A 13,302-nucleotide genomic window follows, 5' to 3' on the forward strand; every position below is an offset into this window, starting at 1 on the left:
AAAGCACATGTATTAACAGTTTAATCTAATGTATAAATGATAAAAAGATTGTTTCAATGTGGCTGCCATTAAAAAAAAAATACTAATTTGGTTCTTGGTAAAGAAACAATTTTTTTTTTAACCAAGTGTTTTATCAACATAATTAAGATAAATATCCTACATTGTTTTATAATTCTAATTAAGAATGATATGGATAAAATTTGTGAAGGACAAATTTGAAGGATAAAATTTGTTGAAGATAGGCAATTTGTGAACAAGTAAGATTTATGAAAGGGTACATACATTAAATAGGTAGAAATTTCAGTTGTCTATTAGAAAATACTTCAGCTAATTATGTGTAGAGTTCAGTAAAGACCTCTTGTTTTGTAGTATTGCAAAGTAATTACACTTTGCTTTGACAATGAGAGATTTCTATAACAGTTTTAAAGAAAATGAATCCTTCTTTCTTTCACAATCCTTTTTTCTATCCTTTAATAATGTTAAAAAATACTGTTTAATTCAAAAAATGTAGGAAGTTTTATTACCTAAAATGCTTTTACCCTTTTCAATGCAAAAAAATGAATTTTATTTTTGAAAATTGGTTGATAAAAAAAAGAGTTATTGCAGAAAATTGATAACATTTTTAGCCAGATTTCATCTCAACCATAAATTTAATTAATTAATTGTTTAATAAATAAAATTCAATTCAAGAAGAAAAGTTGGTGTACATTAAAGGTTCCGGTATTAGAGTTATCATATTAGTATGGTACTTTAGTTGTACTAGTACCAGAAATCAGTTACTATTAATAATTTGTTTTACTATTATTTTCAATGTTATCATATTTCTAAAATCAATTGTTCTGTTCAATTGTTTAATATTAGTTAAAATTTTTCTGATACCAGTTTTTCTTTACTTGTTTTACTTTTCAAAAATAGAAGTTTATTCTCATACTGAAATATGGCATTTAAGCATCTTACATACGGGACTGGAAAACTTCAATTCAAATGAAGCATGATGTCTGTTGAGTGTTTATTGAATAGCTGCAACAAAACAGAATTAGCGAGTTGGGGATTTGCAGCCTTAGACAGGAAATTGGCAATTAAGACAATGGGATACAGTCTTACACAGTTCCTGGCAGGCCATAGCAGCTATAGATCATATCTCTACAGGTTTAACTTAGATCACTCAGACACTTGCCCAGAGTGTGAGGAAGAAGAGACCCCAAATCACGTATATTTCTGGTGCCCACATTTCACACAGGATTGCTTGGAAATGTTAGATACGCTGGGTCATGATTGTATGTTCACATCGAATGAAACGTAAGGGATCCTGTTGGAAGGTGAGGAGAGCTGTGGAAGATTTCACTAGGATGGTGATGGTGAAACTATATGCTGCAGAGGAGTCTCATAAGGGAAGGAGACATTGGAGGGTCCCGGGTCAGACAGGCTCGCGACTGTGTGCCTTGGATCACCTCCATTCATAGTGCCAAATGGTCTCTCGCAGTTACATTGGAGAAAGACAGTTTCTGTTTGGTAAGTACTGTGTTTTGACAATATTGTTGGATGTTTCTTGAAGCTTTATTGTAGCTGTTTTGCATTCTGTGAGTTCTGTCTGAGTGATGTGTGTGTGTTTTGGTTGTTCCTTGATCTGTTGGTGTGTTTGTGTGCGTGGTTGTTGATATTTTTCGCTTAATTTGTTGTCTGTTTCTGTTGACTTTTGTGTTTCATTTTGTGGTGAGTGTGTGTTTGTCTGGGTGTTTGTGTTGACTGATTGTGTTGTGTGTGTGTGTGTATGTGTGTGTGGGCATTTTCCTCTTCCTGAAGTAATGCTACATAAGCAGTTTTCAGGAGGAGTGGAGGTTTAGTCGGTTGTACGCAGGAACGCATAAGCACTTAATAACCATCTTGTGGAACCTGTTAGCGAGCCCAATACTGCCTAGGTGCCCATAAATGGGGTTCTCCCACTTATGGGCGCCTAGGCAGTGAAAAAAAAAAGGTTATGTTGATACATGCATGATCTGTCAGTACATGGAATTAACATAATCTACACCTACTTTGCTCGCTAACCTGACTAATTAACAATAATATTTGATTATTTAAATAATAAATTCATTAATTAATGCTTACGGTCAAGTTGTTATTTTAATATGTTGATATGGAGAATATGTAAAATGAATGATATGGTATATTTAATAAACTGTTATATATTTATTAAAAAATTAAATTAAGATTTAAAAAATTACTGGTAATTAAGCATAATTACTGGATTAATAAAATTTACCATAACTTATAGATAAATTAATAAATATATATATAATATATTTAATATATATAAATAATGTTTTAATATATATATGAAATATAAACCACCACCACAGTATTTAGACAAGTTAAACTTACCATATTAATTTACAATAACTAGTTTACGTGGTATCCTGTGCCTTCAGTTGGTATTAGATATCTGTTACATTAAAACATATCCTTAGAATTTAATACCAACTGAAGATGTGCGATACTGTGAAAACTAATTATTGGAAATTAATGTGGTAAGTTTAACTTATCTAATTACTGTGTTCTGGTGGTTTATATTTCATATAATATTAAAATCTATTAACACAGAGGTCAATATGTTAATGAATTATTTGAATTTTCAAAGAAATATATATATATTTTAATACTGGCCATATATTGAACACTGCATTAATATAATTTAATAATAAACCATCATAACACAGTAAAGAGATAAGTTAAATTTACCATATAAATTCCAAGAATAGATTTTCATGGGATCCTGCATCTTCAGCTATTATTAAATTCTATAATTGCATTAAAATACATTTATTTTGTAATTTGGTAAATTCTTTTCTTTTTTAAATTTTGAAATTTATTACAAAGCAAATATGCAGTTTCAGTACTCGTCAGCAGCATCTGCATATATGTTTCATAATAAATTTCAAAATTAAAAAAGAAAAAATTTAACAAATTACAAAATAAATATATTATAATGTAATTTAGAATTTTATAACAGCTGAAGATGCAGGATCTCATGAAAATTGATTCTTACAATTAATATGATAATGTTAACTTACTATTCACTTTTCTGGTGGTTTATATCTCATTTAATATTAATAATATAATATTATATATATAATGTATGCAGCTGATGCAAATAAAATTCATGAAAGTGCTTCTGCTATGTAATGAGATAAGGTAAGTCATCCTATTTCAACTATTCTGTACTTAGGGTTGATCTATTAAATATAAATTAATATGTATATGTATAAAACTTCCATACAAACACACAGTACCTATATTTTGCTATATACCACATTTTTCTTAGAATTTTGATTTTGTGTAACTATATTATAACAGGAAATTTTTTAATACATTATGTACTAAATATATTTATTACCTTCTCAAAATATGGTTTAATTCTGAGAGCAATAGCAACTTGTATATTTTGAACATGATTTTTTTCTACTGTTGGTAATACTTGTGAGAGGCCTGTCATAGCTTGAAGTGCAATTTCACTATGACTAGATGTATCTTGATCATCTAAACCCTCCATTAATGCTGCGAGCACAGCTTCACAATGTCTCTCTCTCTGTAAACATGTAATAATATATAATTTTATGACTGTTAAAAGGTTATTAATCTTATTATAAATTGTTTGATGTCGTTTAATATTATTAATAACATAAATAATTTGTTAACATTAATAATAATATAAAATTAATCTGTCATATTTAACTTAAATTAGGTATGGTACGAGGCATCATATTTCATATATGCTTGTCTAACTAAGCTGCACAGAATATTATCTGGGTGTATTTAGTTTATAATAATTTAAATACCATAATGAGGTGATGAAAAAACCTTTTATAGAAACTGTATCATCTTTTAACACAGTAACATCTTAACGTACCAGGGTCAAGAGCCCAATTGAGTTTTTCTCAATTTACTGATAATTATAATAAAGTGCAATACCTGTCTTTCTTCTAAATGAGAAATATATGCTAATCCTTTGAGGCACAGTCGTCGAACAAGTGGTGATGTATCATTTAGCCCAGACATTAATGTTTGAATAACACCATCTACTAAAGCTGACTGTCCTGCACACTGTATTCCAACACACTGTAAATTTATAAAAAAATGTATGCTTTATCAGATTTAATAAGACAATAAAATTATGTTTCTAATTTAAAATGAAAATAATGTAACCTTACATTCAGAGTGTATTATAAAGTTCTCTTGAGACTTTTATAACCTATTCTACTCATGAAAATAATGGAAAAAATTGATATAAACATATGTCCTAAAATGCTTCATTTATGAGTTACGGCTAGTGAAAGATTTCAATCAGATTGTGATCTTATGATTTTTGAACTGAAAAATCGAATAAAATAGGTCCGAACCGTATCTGCAGCAGTTTTTGAGAAATTTGGGATGAAAAACCAATAAATTGGGTAAAACCCCTGTTTTTTTTATGAATGACGTACAATAATAACTTTGTTAAATAGGTGCTACAAGATACTTTTAAACAAAATTTGTAGTTTATATGACCTTTTCCATTATTTTCATAAATAGAATAGGTTATGAAAGTCCCATGAGAACTTCATGGTACACTCTGTATACAGAACATGAGAATAATAAAACTACAAAATGGTTTACACTTACATTTAATTCAAGGCATAAATGACACTGAATAAATATGATAATCTTCAAAAGTTATCTTAAATTTGATCAAAATTGATTTTAATTTAAACTAGAATACCCAGGTAGCTTTACTGTTAGGCCAAAATTAATGGATATATTGATAGAATATTATTTAAAAACATATAATAATAATAAATAAAAATAATTGGTTGAACATGATTAGAAGAAAAAATTAATTTAATGTTAGTAATCTTCAGAAAAAATCAATTTAATCACTCAGAAATAGTCAAGGAAAAAATACTGTAGCGTGTTCTAATTGTGCAGGTCTATTCTTACAAGATTACATAATAATCTTCACTTTGATGTGTGAATTATAAATAATCTAAAAAAATATTAATATCAATGTCAAAATTTATTTTATAGAATGAAACTCTGGGTTTATTTATTTAAACAAGAGGAAATGTTTTATCAAGACGAATAGTTGCTGCCAGAAACTGAATATCTACATCAGAATTTGTTTAAAACTATTTCATATGTAATTTTTAATGCAAACTGATAAGAAAAAAAATATTTTCAGATATTTACTATGAAAATAATCAGGTTGTTGCATTACACACTTGGATGCGTCACACCTAACTGGAATGAAACATTGAAGAAAAATCGTTTTAATTATGTAGATAGAAATCTTGGAAAATTACATGTCTGGAAATGAAACAGGAATTTGCCACGAACAATGTTATTTAAAAAAATAATTAATTTTTAAAAACATTGTCCAATGGTAATCTTTGTTTGAAGACATATGCTTAGGCAGATTAATAAACTATTCTAGAAATCCTTGTTACTTTATTATGCTCCAGATTTCCTATAAAAATCTGTTTAATTTTTCTTCACAGTCCCAGAGTCAGTGTGTATCTTAAGCACTACAGGCTTAAAATAACCCTGTAGGGTGTAGTTTTCAGGGTACGTAAGCTACAGTGTACATAGTGACTCTCAAATGTTTGGGAAATGTGCTGTGACAAGGCTAATTATAAGTAAACTTTAACAATAGCATAATCTATACAAATACATCCTTACTGTCTACTAAATTTTTATTTATACACATTTACCATTGCCAAGAACAATATTTTCAATAAACATATAATTAATCTACATCCACATTTTTACTCTAATACTACCTACATGTGAGTGAGTACATGGTTTTTAGACATTTAAAAAATAAACTCGCAAAGAAAAAGTATGATTTTTATGCAACTGTGTTCAATTGTAAATTTTTTAAATATATTTCTGTATGTAAGAGAACAATGTAAAAATAAAAGTTGACCACAGAAAATGAAGTAATGCATGGTTAACCCCTTACCAGTCTTTGACGGAATATTCTGACATAGTCAATGTGCACGATTAGGGCCTCTGTCGAAATATTCCGACATCAACTTTTTGTCCAGTTTTAATTTGTTCTCTGTTGTAATATTCCATCATTTTACGTAGTTTTTTTTTCATAATATTCTGCAATGATAGATAATGCTAGCTGTTAGTTTTAATGCAGTGTAAAGTGAGGGATTTTCATGTTTATTTGATTGTAATCATCTGATCCAGCTGTAATGGCAAGTTGTTTATTTACAGTGTTCTGTGTTGTCGGACTGTGAGCACTATATTTTTTATCATATTGCAAAATTCTATAAAAATATCAGTATATAAGTGTATAATTATGTAAACATTTTGTGTGTAGGTAAAATTATAAAGCTAATTACATAAATATTTTGTACATATATGTAACTGAAATTCTGAGAATATTGCATATGTTTGTGTGTGTGTAATAAAATAAGTTTTGCATGCAAAAAAAATTACTTTTATATTACATATTACGTCATTATTAGTCAAAATACAAACATTAAAAAAAAAAGATAACATTTATTTCTACAAAAAAAAACCAAACTGTTAAGGGATTAAAAGTAAAAGTTGTTCCAGATAACTCTGATAGTTAAAAAAAATGAAAGTTAAAATAAAATTTTTAGGTGATCGTCTTAAATAGAATAAAAAACAAAATAATTACTATTATCACTACGCTTACCTCAGCATGGAATGAAATAAAAGCTATCCTCTGTGCTTCAGAGTGTGAATTAAAATAAGGTGAAAAACATGTCAGAATTCTGGGAAGATTATGACCACATGTATTACAAATACTTCTGTAAAGAAAAAAACACAACTAAAATTCATTAAAAGCTTTTTTTTTGATGAAATAATTAAAATTTTAATTATTTTTTTTTTACACACTCAAGTAGTGTGCTATGATAAACCAAAGGAAAAATAAGAAAAAATATAAATTTAGGGTAACTATCATTCAGAATCTATGCTGAATGATGGTAATTATTATTCAGCACAGATGCTGAATGATAATTACGTCACTGAGTTATTTAATCATAACGTTACTCTCTATTTTTCTGTTTAGCCTCTGGAACCACCATAAGGCAACTTCAGAGGATGATATGTATGACTGTAAATGAAGCGTAGTCTTGTACAGACTTAGGTCAATCATTCCTGAGATATGCAGTTAACTGAAATCCAACCACCAAAGAACACTGTTATCCACGAACTAGTATTCAAATCTGTATAAAAGTAACTGCCGTTACTAGGATTGAATCTTAGACTCTTGACTTCAAAATTAGTTGATTTGCAATGATCAGTTTAACCACTAGACCAATCCAGTGGGCTAATCATAACATCACTGCATTGTAATTAAATCACTCGCAAGTGACTTAATAATAACTAACTAAATTTAACGTATTACTTGCTTAATCAGTTGATTAAGACCTATTTACACAAGACTCTTTTCTGATGTTTTTTACTAAAAACAAAATTGAAAAATTATGAAGATCTGATTATGCTACATTCAAAAAATTCATCTGTATGAAATACAAAACTTGAATAGTGATATACTAGATATGAAGGTAAATAAAGTAAATAAAATTAGTAATAAAATGGCCATAAATATTCAAATAACTTTTTTCCCATGAAATATTTTAAAATACTTATAAACCATCTAAACAGAGAGATTTACTGATATTCTGATGCAGCTGAAGTTCCAGAAACGTTCTAGCAAAAAATGAACTAAAGCTTTATATCTAATAGTGCCAAGAGATGCAATGTTATGATGGGGCCAAACCTACAGAAAAAGTTTAGAAAACAAATTAGTGCAGCTTTAAAAAATGCTTTATTCAGTATATTAATCTTTTTATTACATAATTGGACTTTAATCAAAGGTCTGTCCATCTTCTGAATATGTAATTGAGCTTTAGGTCTCACTGTTAAAAACATTTTTTTTTAATTCTAAAATTTTGATTTTATGTTTTAAAGATGTCTATGAAATGCTAGTTTTAATAAATTTTCAACACTTTATTAATATTACAGTTCTTTTATTGCTAAGATGTAATTTTTAACAGTGCGTGATATCTATAAAAAATTATTTAAATTATCATACTAAAAACTATTGTTTTTTCTAAATTTAATTAGATTAAAAATATCTTTATTGGAAAAACAGATAACTTAGCTATCATAAATTTCTATGTTATGGGAGAAAGGGCTGATTTTTTGAGGCCCTCAAAAGATTTAAAACATGTATTTTAATAAATGATCTATAGAAAATTTCACAGTAATGAATACATATAACATTTCAAAAATTTGTATCAAATTTCATTTTTCCATCAAAAGAAAAGATTAATAAAGTGTTCTAAATCAGAAATAAGGATATAAAGATGAATAAGAACACTAGTATATATAATTGTCATAACGACTTTCAAGAGCTATTTATGTAACCACCTGGTGAAATGCATCGTTATAACAATACATTTGTAGTTTTCATATTAGGTAGATAATGTACAACGCCTTCAAGATTTAAAATCATAAACATGGTATGGGTTTTAAAACAGCATTGCATTAGTATCTCAAGATGAACTGATCTTGTGACTTTAGCCAGTATAAAAGGAGTAGTTGAAGACTCATGCAACTGCTGTCTCAATTGTATATGAATTAGAAATAAATATGTTGCAAATTAAATTTACTATGAAATAATGCAAAACATAAAAAATAAAGTAAATGTACAAGATTCCTTTTACTGTATACTGAAAATATGATATCTCTAGATATTTTAAATGCAACTCTAAACTGAAACTTAAAAAAAAATCAGGATTAAGTTTTTCAAAAGCTTAGTATAATCTGTTCAGTTAGAAAAACTAGCTTCACACTAACCTTGTAAGAGATGGCATCATTTTAAGAAATGAATCATAATTTTCTTCAAATTCAAGGTTAATAAGTTCTTTTAAGGAATCTCCTGCAGAATCACATCTGGCGCATACTAAAAATGAATGAAATGAATCCTGAACAACACTGAAACAAAAATGAGTAATTTAATTAAAATTTAAAATCAATCAATTTCATTATCAAATGATTTAATCTAAAAATTGAAGTAGGTTTTTGTCTGCCACTACATTGTAATCTTTTCAGGCTCAGTTCAGTTTACGGAACTATGCTGAGCAGTTTCATGAACTGCTAAGTACAGTTCAGTAGTTAACTAGTTGGTAATTACGTAACACTCTCAAAATGACCTGCTGAACTAAAATTCAAAATCTTATCCTCTCTCAAAAAAACTGAATTAGCAAGGTTAAAGATTATTGATTTTGACATTTTTCTATTTTGTTCTTTTAATCTCAGATGGGTTTTTCTCCAAAAATATGAGAACATATGTTACATGTGATGAGATAGATTTATTTTTTGGTGAAACTATAATTTTACTTTTGGTGTTTAATTTGGAGTAGATATTATAATACCATACACAAGCGCATGTGTGTAAGCACACACACACACACCCATGTTTATTTATGTAATACCACATTACATAGTAACAGCACAATGACATAATCTCAACAGTACTCAGCAGAGTTGCCAAGACATCTGTTTGCAGTTACAGTGTGTAAGTGTAAATATACCGATAAATGTGTAGTCTTGAACACTTAGGCTGACTACTGAGATGTGTGATTAATTGAAATCCAACCACTAAAGAAGAACAGTATCCAGAGTCTAGCATTCAAATCCGTATAAAAGCAACTTCCTTTATAAGGACTCGAACCTTAGAACTCTTGACTTTGAAAATCTGCTGATTTTGCGATGACCAGTTTAGCCGTAGATTAACCCTGTTATGTGCATATAAACACACCCGCATAGAGAGAAAGACTACTAGGCCAACAAGAAGTAAAAATCATAAAATAAATAAATTAAACAGTAAGTAATAAATTTATATAATAAAGAAAAGTTTTAGTAATAATTACCGTGCTGGACAAATTTTATAAGCTTCTCTATTAGGAATGAATTTCATTTTTCCAATAGAAGATGGGGTAGTAATTGGTGGACTGACACCAATATATAAAACTAATATACTCAAATACAGAGTAAAGACTTCTGGAAATCTACTGATCGCTAAATCTTGCATTTGAATCACACCAAACATTTCCTTTAATGCACTGATTGCCTGAAAAATAAAGAAATATGTTTTTAATGTTAAAAATGTAATCTCTGTTATTAAGGTAAGTAAACTTTGGTATCTATTTCATCAATTCAGAATTTTTTATATATTGTTAAGAATTAATTAAATGTCCAGTTTTAGAGATAGCTATAATTTCTAAACCTTACATATGCCAGTAAAATAATATGAATTCTTTCTGCAAATAATTTTATCCCTTTAATATCACTTCTTTAAAAATGAATAAGGATTATAAATCTTAATAATTAAAAATGTTTAAATAAATAAAAACCTTCAATTAAAGTAAATAAATTTCTTAATAAAATAAAATTAATATCTTTAGCATTACTAGTGCAAGAAAAAAATAAATAGAATGATTTCATTAATAAATAAATGGGTAACAGATTTCATTTCATATCATAAATGGGTAACAGATAACTAAAGGAAATTGTACCTGTGATGATGATATTAGAAATAATTTGTGATTATTATTAAAAATAATTTATTTTGGATGGGTGAATTTGAAGGGAAAGTATTTTTTAAAATTAAAATAAAATTTAGAAAATAGCTTGTATTTTTCCTTGATCACTGAACCTGAGAAATGTAATTCAAGCAATTACAATAGTTATGTCATACTCACGTTAAAATATTAAAACCCTTATGATGATAAATAAAGATGTATGAAGTATATGGACTGAAAAGTTTGAAAAAGGATTTGCATTGATTTGATTTAAACATCTGACAGAACAAATATTGAAATGATTAAAAAGTGAATGGAGCTAATCAAAATATTCATCAGAATGAAACAGATAATTTAATTGAGTAAGCTAAAGAAGGGGTTTTAAGAAAGTGAAAACAAATTATACAGAGAGGCATAATAAAGAAAATGAGTCTACAGTGTGATAGGAAACACATTCTCTTTCAAACATAATGGTTGGAAAATATCTGTGATATCTTATGAAAGTAAGATCATAAGCAAAGTAAAAGGATGTGAAGCAAGGGTGAATGAAAGTCAAATCTGTGTTTAAAAAACTTGATTGTCAAATTAAATGGCCTCAATTAGCAACTAATATTAACAGTTTCCTTTTATTGGTAACCTTTCACCGGCACAAAACTAAACAGAAAAGGAAACTGAACCGTAGATAGATCTAATCTGATAGTACCATGATAACTAAACTTAAAATACATCATGAATACAATACATAAATATGCTATAATACTATTAAGATAACTATAAATTACATATGTCAATTGCTTATGTTATGCTACATGAAATGAAAAGAACAATAATTTAGAACTGTATACATATTTACTAAGCACCGATATATTTTTAAATAAGTTTGATAAAAATTGTTTATTGTAAAATTTGCTTTGGTAAAAAATTTGGCAAATACAATCTTTTTTGATTAATTTTATAATACCAAAGTTTAAAATTCAAACAATTGACTTAAATTAAATTTTTAATTAACTGATCAAATTTAACTCATCATACGTGAAACAGGTATTAGAAAAATATTACAGACATAATTTTAGCTAATAACCATGGAGTGATTTAAAAATTTAAAGGGCTAATGTAACACAATACATTAGGAATAAATAAACCCACAGCAAGGGGAAAGACTAATTTAACAATATATTAAAAATAACTTACAGCAAGGGGAAGGTGCGTAGCAACTGGAGGTCTGTTAGTCGATTTTGATGTATTTTCTTCAACAAAAGGAGTTGTTGAACCCAAGCGAAGGAACTGATCAAGGACATCAGCAGCAAGACTTGAATCTGTTACTACCCCCTTCCAACAGTCACAAACGCTTCTATAAAAATTCAAAAACAGGCTTAAATGAGGAAAGAACATGAATCTTAAGTTGTAATATATCTTTAAAAATGTCGTAGATTTAAGAAAAACAGTAATTTCATAACTGTTTTCTTTACTACCTGATATATTCATAATAAAACATCAATGATTTATAAGTATCATGTTTTTAAATGAAGTATAACTTAAATTTAAAAATATATTTTACAGTTTATAAAATTAATTATATTTAAATCATAAATAATGTGACTCTACAATAATGATTATTCTGAAATTATAACTAGCAATTTATTAAAAGAAAATACTAACTGACTAAAAGGAAGAGGCTGACTCAATAATGTTGATAATACAGCTTTTGGATGATGTTTGGCTAAAGCAAGAAGTGCTTGAATTACAATAGGACGCGTAGCAGGATTTGACACCGACAACTGTGATAACAAATGACCTATAATTAAAAGAATAATATTAAATTTCTTATAACAGAGAACGACTTTACATACACATTATAATATATATCAATAACACATTTCAGCATAAATTTAAATAATATGAGTTATTTAGCTTACTGCTGTAAGTTGATATTAGAAGATGAAATTCTTGAAATGATGGAATGGTTTCAGTAACAGCTGATAGATGTTGGGAAGAATGTTGGAAAGATAGGAAAAGGAGTAAAGAGTCTAAAAAAATTTATAAGCCATTAAAAGCTCTACAACAGAGGAGGGAAATGACGGAAATGTAAAGAAGTCTTACTCAACTTATACTTCTTGTCAACTCTGACACATAAGGACCAGGATTGCAAAAGAATATGAATAAATTTAAATAAGTAAGTCAAGATAAGCAAATTAAATTTGTTAGAAGAATGATATCCAAGGCAAGAAATAATTGTTTAAAAATTGATATGTGGGCTCTTACAAATACAAAACAATACGTTGGATAGGAAAGGATAGAGAAAAAAGACTAAGATGAAAACATATATAGGATAAGAAAAGAAAGAGAGGTATTGAAAATTAATTGGGAGGCATATGAGGAATATACAAAGCAATAGAAAAGGTGCTTAGGTAGTTAAACAGGATATTTTAAGCAGTTTAGAAATAAAAACACCAGAGTGAATAAGGGAGTTTGTGGACTGAGTTTTTGCTTAACTAACTAAGAAAACTTAAACTGAAGTAGATAGACTTTTTTGCCTCTTTTATCGGATCACTTAAATATTAAAATTCCATTATGTCAAATGATAAACATAGAAATCATAGGATTTTTTAAATGAAGATGAATTATCAAATACAATATATAAGGATACATATTAAGATGGATTGAATAAGTAGAAGATTATTATAAAATATATATACTA

General features: G+C 27.9%; 1 protein-coding gene across 2 annotated transcripts in view; it reads right to left on the reverse strand.

The window, feature by feature from the left end:
- c11.1 (maestro heat like repeat family protein c11.1) overlaps positions 1-13,302 on the reverse strand; it is a 133,831-nt gene that overhangs the window by 19,083 nt on the left and 101,446 nt on the right. For both annotated transcript variants that reach the window (XM_075355579.1, XM_075355578.1), the window contains exons 20-26: positions 12,264-12,399; positions 11,796-11,955; positions 9,954-10,153; positions 8,878-9,015; positions 6,704-6,818; positions 3,967-4,113; positions 3,392-3,583 (exon numbers count right to left, since the gene is read on the reverse strand). In XM_075355579.1, the coding sequence (XP_075211694.1) occupies positions 3,392-3,583; positions 3,967-4,113; positions 6,704-6,818; positions 8,878-9,015; positions 9,954-10,153; positions 11,796-11,955; positions 12,264-12,399 (1,088 nt within the window). The remainder of the gene's footprint in view (positions 1-3,391; positions 3,584-3,966; positions 4,114-6,703; positions 6,819-8,877; positions 9,016-9,953; positions 10,154-11,795; positions 11,956-12,263; positions 12,400-13,302) is intronic.

This window comes from Lycorma delicatula, chromosome 2, assembly GCF_047948215.1.
Source record: "Lycorma delicatula isolate Av1 chromosome 2, ASM4794821v1, whole genome shotgun sequence".
Lineage (NCBI taxonomy): Eukaryota > Metazoa > Arthropoda > Insecta > Hemiptera > Fulgoridae > Lycorma > Lycorma delicatula.